The sequence below is a fragment of the Phaseolus vulgaris genome, chromosome 5 (assembly GCF_000499845.2).
Source record: "Phaseolus vulgaris cultivar G19833 chromosome 5, P. vulgaris v2.0, whole genome shotgun sequence".
Taxonomy (NCBI): Eukaryota; Viridiplantae; Streptophyta; class Magnoliopsida; order Fabales; family Fabaceae; genus Phaseolus; species Phaseolus vulgaris.
In genome coordinates, this window is record NC_023755.2 from 22265770 (window position 1) to 22271769 (window position 6000).

The window sequence follows — 6000 nt, forward strand, 5'->3', positions numbered from 1 at the left end:
TTTCCAACCTCCCTCTAGGGAACTGCTTTGAGTTGGTTTACTCGATTACCAACGCACTCCATTGACTATTTTGACACTTTGGTCAAGAAGTTTTGGTGCACAGTTTCCTACAAGTCGCCCCTCTCCACCTCACGTCCATCGCCTTAGTTAATATTCAGCAAGAAAAGACAGAGTCATTGCGAACTTTTATGGAAAGGTTTGGCAAGATAGTGTTGAACATACGCAATCTAAGTCCTGAGGTAGCCATGCATCACATGGTAATCGCTCTCAAACCTGGTTCGTTCTCGAATAGCTTGTGTAAGAAACCAGTTATGAATCTGGATGAGTTACGGCAGAGAGCAGCCAAATTTATGCAGCTAGAAGAATTGAGAGAATTATGCGCCAAGACTTGACTGCGTGAAGAAGCCGAAAGAAGAGTTGATAAGAACCGACCCATGACATCCGCAAGGCCGAGAGAATTCCCTAAGCCGACACGATTTACTCATTATACTCCCTTGACCACCGACAAGTCGAGGATCTTATAGGAAGCTCTCAGTGTTGACCTCTTGACAACGTTGAAAAGAACTAACACGCCTCCGAATGCAGATAAAACTAAGCATTGTCGTTATCACCGAAATTTCGGTCATACTACGGAGGATTGTTGGGCCTTGAAAGATAAGATCGAAGAGCTTGTACAAGCAGGTCATCTTCGTCGCTTTGTGCAGGGTAATCAAGAGGACAGAAGACCAAGGGTTGATGAAAGGAGGACAAATCGCTGAGAGAACAGAAGAAGGGATGGCTGAGAAGACAGGGAACCACACGGTTGCCGAGAAGGTAGACCTATGCGTGGCGTAATCAACACCATCGTTGGAGACTTTGTTAGAGGAGGGAGGACTTACTCATCCCGAAAGAGACAGACACCTTAGAGCCATTAGCACCGTGTACTCCATCCATAGGTGGCCGAGAAGAAGCATGTCGCCTATTCTTTTCACTAATGATGACTTTAAAACTATTGATACAAGACATGATGATCCTATGGTGGTGACCATTGAAGTAGCCAATTTTGTAATCATGAAAACGTTGATAGACCAAGGGAGCTCTATGGACATCCTTTACTGGAAAACCTTTAAGAAAATGGGTTTACCCTTAGATACGGTGGTGTATTTCAATGAGCAAATAGTCGGATTCTCGAGGGAGAGAGTAGACACTCGAGGATACATTGATCTAGACACAAAATTTGGTGAAGGCAATGAATGCTGCAAAACTATAAGAGTCAGATATCTACTGGTGGATGCAGAATCCTCGTATAACATTCTTCCAGGAAGGCCATCCCTCAACAAGTTAGGGGCAATAGTGTCGACTCCACATCTCGCAATGATATTGATGGAAGAGGCCCCATCACCAATCCATTGAAAGGCTACCAAAATGTCAAATTGACGCAACCACTAGAGTTATGGTCAAAGAGGGGTCAAGAGGACGCATTCTACATGTCATAAACTCTAGTGTAGAATAGTTTTTTACATTTTTGTCAAAAGTAGCATAGTTTAATTCTTTTGTATTTTTGTTGAAACATGCAAAGTGGTACCTAAAATGCTAACCTAAGTTTAATTAGAGTTTCCTACTCCTAATTAAACTTAGGTCCAACCCACATTTAGCCTAAGTGGAGCGTAAGGTTCTAAAACTCCTAACACATGGAAGAATTCTAGAACCTATGATATGAATCCAAATAGAAATGACAATAAAATTGGGAATTTAGGGTTACAAAACGGAATAAATTCAAAACAGTAACAATAGAAACCTAGATAAAGGAAGGCGCCACAAACAAAGTTTGATAAGCCTAAGGATGATCGCCACAAGAATTGGTGGATTCTTGATAAGATCGCAAGATGCAGGGAAAAACCCTAGCAGAGAAACACTCTCTAAAATTATCAAAAAATATTCGTCCCTATTCTGTGTTTCAACAATGTATAAATTACAAAGGTCTTTTCTTGTTTGCAAGAAAATAAGACGATACTACAATCCTTATATTTCAAGAATGATCATTTGTCTCAGTGGTTTGGTTGATACTCTGTACTTGGTCCTAAGTTCAAATCCTAACTCCAAATAAAATAATATTATTATTTTATTTTAATATTCCAATCTTGTTGTGCGTGGCCCTTGGGCTTGGATGTCCGCATCATTCCCTCCCTCTTGAGAAAGACCTTGGAGGATGTCCATCCCGTCAGGATCAAAGATTACTTTCTTTCTTCCTTTGTTAACTTGTTTAAAATAACCTTCACCTTTTTCTTCAACTTGTGCTTCAACCTTTTTATGTTACTTTCTCACATAGTCAACCTTAGCCTGTGTATCTTTATGCTTTAAAACATAAATGTTAGGCATAGTTAACAAATCTATTGGAGTTAAAGGATTTAATCCATACAAAATTTCAAATGGATCACAATTCGATGTGCTGTCAACAACCATATTGTAAGCAAACTCAATCTGATGTAAACATAATTCTTGGATAGCCATCACCTTTTCATAATTGACATGAACTCCTTTGGTACTTACCACAAAACACAAGAATGCAATTTGTTCAGTACAAAATGTGCATTTCTCAAGATTAGCATACAACTTTTCTGTTCCAAGAACATTTAAAACAGCACACAAATGTTCCTCATGTAATTCCAAACTAGTGCTATAGATCAAGATGTCATCAAAATACACCACAAAAAATTTGCCCAAAAGTTCTCTCAAAACATAGTTTATTAATCTCGTAAAAGTGCTTGAGGCATTTGTTAGTCATACAATCCATATTTTGTTGCAAAGACAGTTTTCCATTCATTCTCATTCCTAATCCTAATTTGTTGGCAACCACTTCTTAAGTCAATTTTTGAAAATATACAACCACCATACAATTCATCCATTAAATCATCTAACCTGGGAATATGGTGTTTATACTTAATGGTAATGTTATTGAGTGCTCTGCAATCTGTGCACATCCTCCAATAACCATCATTTTTAGGCACCAAAATTACTGGAACAACACATGGGCTCATGGGCTCTTGTACCCATCCTTTGTTCATCAATTCTTCAACTTGAGTTTGGATTTCCTGCAAAACAGAATCAACACTAGGAAGAAAATTAATTTGGTTAGAATGGTTAGCAACCAAAGTGTTATTTTTGCAATAAGGTAAATAAAGAGGTTTGCTAGAAAGTAGCAACTTCTTCACTTCATTCACTTTCAGTAATCCACTCATTTTTCTCTCATGTGTTTCTCTCTTTTTAAGTGTTTCACTCTTGCTTTGTTTAGGTGTTTCACTCATCTCTCTTTTCTCTTGGACTCTCTTTTCTCTCAATTTGATTTGATCCTCACACACCTCTCTGGGAGATAAGGGTTTGAGAATGATCTTCTTATTATTCTGCATGAAAGAGATTTTATTGGTGAAACCATCATGAATAGCCTTGGTGTCAAACTGCCACGGCCTCCCTAACAAAATGTGAGTTGCCTCCATTGGAACCACATCACACAAGACATTATCATTATATTGTCCTATGGTTAGGTGCACCTCCACTTGCTTACTCACTGTCATCTCTCCATCTTTACTAAGCCATTGAAGCTTGTATGGCCTTGGGTGCGGTTTTGTCTCCAAATTCAATTTGGTAACTAGTCTTGAGCTAGCTACATTGGTGCAACTTTCTCCATCAACTATGAGTGAACATATTTTCCCTTGAATGGAACATCTAGTATGGAAAATATTTTCCCTTTGGGTTTGGTCCAAAGCTTGCATTTTGCTTCCCATAAGCCTTCGAATCATCAACAAATCACCCTCCAATGTATCCAACTCCACCTCTACCTCTTCCTTCTCTTCTTCACTTGAAGGTTCACTGACTATTTGTGTCTTTGATAAACTGATCATATTCTTTTTTATTGGACATTCAGAAGCATAATGTCCTCTTCCCAAGCATTTGAAACATTTTACCTCACTTGTTTTCCTTTTAGGTGGTGAGTTACTATATCTATGAGGTGACTTCCCACTTGAAGATGTGAATGAACTTGAGGGAACTCCTTTATCCTTCATCGCCTTATCCTTCCAATTGAAATTTTTATTATTGTTAGAACTCCTCATGATTCCCTTCCTCTTGAGTTGTTGTTCTACTTGGTTAGCCTTGTGTAACAACTCTTTCATGTCAACGTACTCTTGCAGCTCCACAACATCCCTAATATCATGATTCAATCCATTCAAAAATCTTGCCATGATTGCTTCGTTTTCTTCATTTTTTCCAGCTATAATCATGGTCACCTCCATCTCTTTAAAATACTCCTCCACACTTCTATTCCCTTGAGTCATTCTTTGAAGTTTGAGTTGCAAATCCCTATTGTAGCTTGCTGGAATATATCTCTTCCTCATAATCCTTTTCATTTCTGTCCAAGTGTTCACCATGGGTTCCTCATATCTAATTCTCTCCCTTTGGTATTTATTCCACCAAGTTAAGGCATAATGTGAAAATTCAGTTGCTGCCAACTTCATCTTATGCTCTTCATTATACTCATTGCAAGCAAACACATGCTCTACTTTAATTTCCCACTCCAAGTAAGCATTAGGATCACTTTTCCCATTGAATGTGGGAATATTTAATTTTATTTCATCAATTCTCAAAGTTCTTTGTTCTCCATCATTTTCTCTTCTCCTCCTCCTATCTCCCCCTCTATTTTCTGGATTTACTTGTTGTGCTTGCTCCATTTGATCCAACCTCTTATGGAGTCCATCACTTTGTTGTTTCATTATCCTTTCCAAGAGTTGTGTTAAGGCTTGCATCTATAGTTCAGACAGTCCACTATCTGACGGTTCCCCTGCCATGCTCAAGTAAACAAATTACAAATAACAATAATTTTGGGCCTCACACCACTTTCTCACGTATTTACACTCAACACTCGTGTTTCACACAATAAGGCTTTTCTTTTCTAATGATCACAATGCCTTTTACCACTCTTTCTCTACTTAAGGTTCTTACAAGAATCAAGTAATTAATAATCCAAAATCACTTTCAAAAGTAGCAATCAGAATCAATTAAAAATAATAGTAAAGAAAAAAATAGTGAAGAACAATTTCACTATCAACAAACAAGCAAGACAATTAAAAACTAACAAGCAAAAACAATATATAGAGAAAATAAAATATGTAGACAAGACACTTTTAGAACTTTTAACAAACACCAAGTATGCACTGAATAAGAACTATTTTTTTTTCTGTTTTCCTCTTGTTCTTTTATTTTTCTATTTTGTTTTCCTCTTCTTCTTCCTTTTTTTCTTTTCTTTTCTTTTTTCTATTTTTTTGTTTCTTTTTTTTGTTTCTGCTTTTTAAAAAAAAATGAACAGTACTGTGAACAGTGTTATGAACAGTACCCCCGTGAACAGTACCGTGAACAATAATGAGGGAAAAAAAATATAGGGTGCACAATTATATTATGACTCAAAGCTTTGCTTTGAATACCAACTAATATGAATCCAAATAGAAATGACAATAAAATTGGGAATTTAGGGTTACGGAACGGAATAAATTCAAAACAGTAACAATAGAAACCTGGATAAAGGAAGGCGCCACAAACAAAGTTTGATAAGCCTAAGGATGATCGCCACAAGAATTGGTGGATTCTTGATAAGATCGCAAGATGCAGGGAAAAACCCTAGCAGAGAAACACTCTCTAAAATTATCAAAAAAATATTCGTCCCTATTCTGAGTTTCAACAATGTATAAATTAGAAAGGTCTTTTCTTGTTTGTAAGAAAATAAGACGATACTACAATCCTTATATTTCAAGAATGATCATTTGTGGTTGATACTCTGTACTTGGTCTTGAGTTCAAATCCTAACTCCAAATAAAATAATAATATTATTTTATTTTAATATTCCAATCTTGTTGTGTGTGGCCCTTGGGCATGGATGTCCGCATCATTCCCTCCCTCTTGAGAAAGACCTTGGAGGATGTCGGCATCAACCTACCTCACATGTGCTGAATTTAGGAGCCACCTGCCTATGTG

The 6000-nt window shown here is 37.2% G+C and overlaps 2 protein-coding genes across 2 annotated transcripts; one reads left to right on the top strand and one right to left on the bottom strand.

Annotated features, from left to right (window-relative positions):
- The first annotated feature begins 951 nt into the window (after positions 1 to 951).
- LOC137834132 (uncharacterized) lies at positions 952 to 1392 on the top strand. Its single transcript, XM_068642196.1, has one exon. It carries the CDS (start codon positions 952 to 954, stop codon positions 1390 to 1392), a length of 441 nt encoding a protein of 146 aa, XP_068498297.1.
- Positions 1393 to 2756: 1364 nt separating this feature from the next.
- LOC137834133 (uncharacterized) lies at positions 2757 to 4778 on the bottom strand. The gene has a single exon (XM_068642197.1). It carries the CDS (start codon positions 4776 to 4778, stop codon positions 2757 to 2759), a length of 2022 nt encoding a protein of 673 aa, XP_068498298.1.
- Between the last annotated feature and the right edge of the window lie 1222 nt (positions 4779 to 6000).

What these genes read in the sequence shown, in the direction of transcription:
- LOC137834133 (XM_068642197.1), bottom strand. Translation starts at nt 4,778, where the DNA reads ATGCAAGCCTTAACACAACTCTTGGAAAGGATAATGAAACAACAAAGT.
- LOC137834132 (XM_068642196.1), top strand. Translation starts at nt 952, where the DNA reads ATGTCGCCTATTCTTTTCACTAATGATGACTTTAAAACTATTGATACA.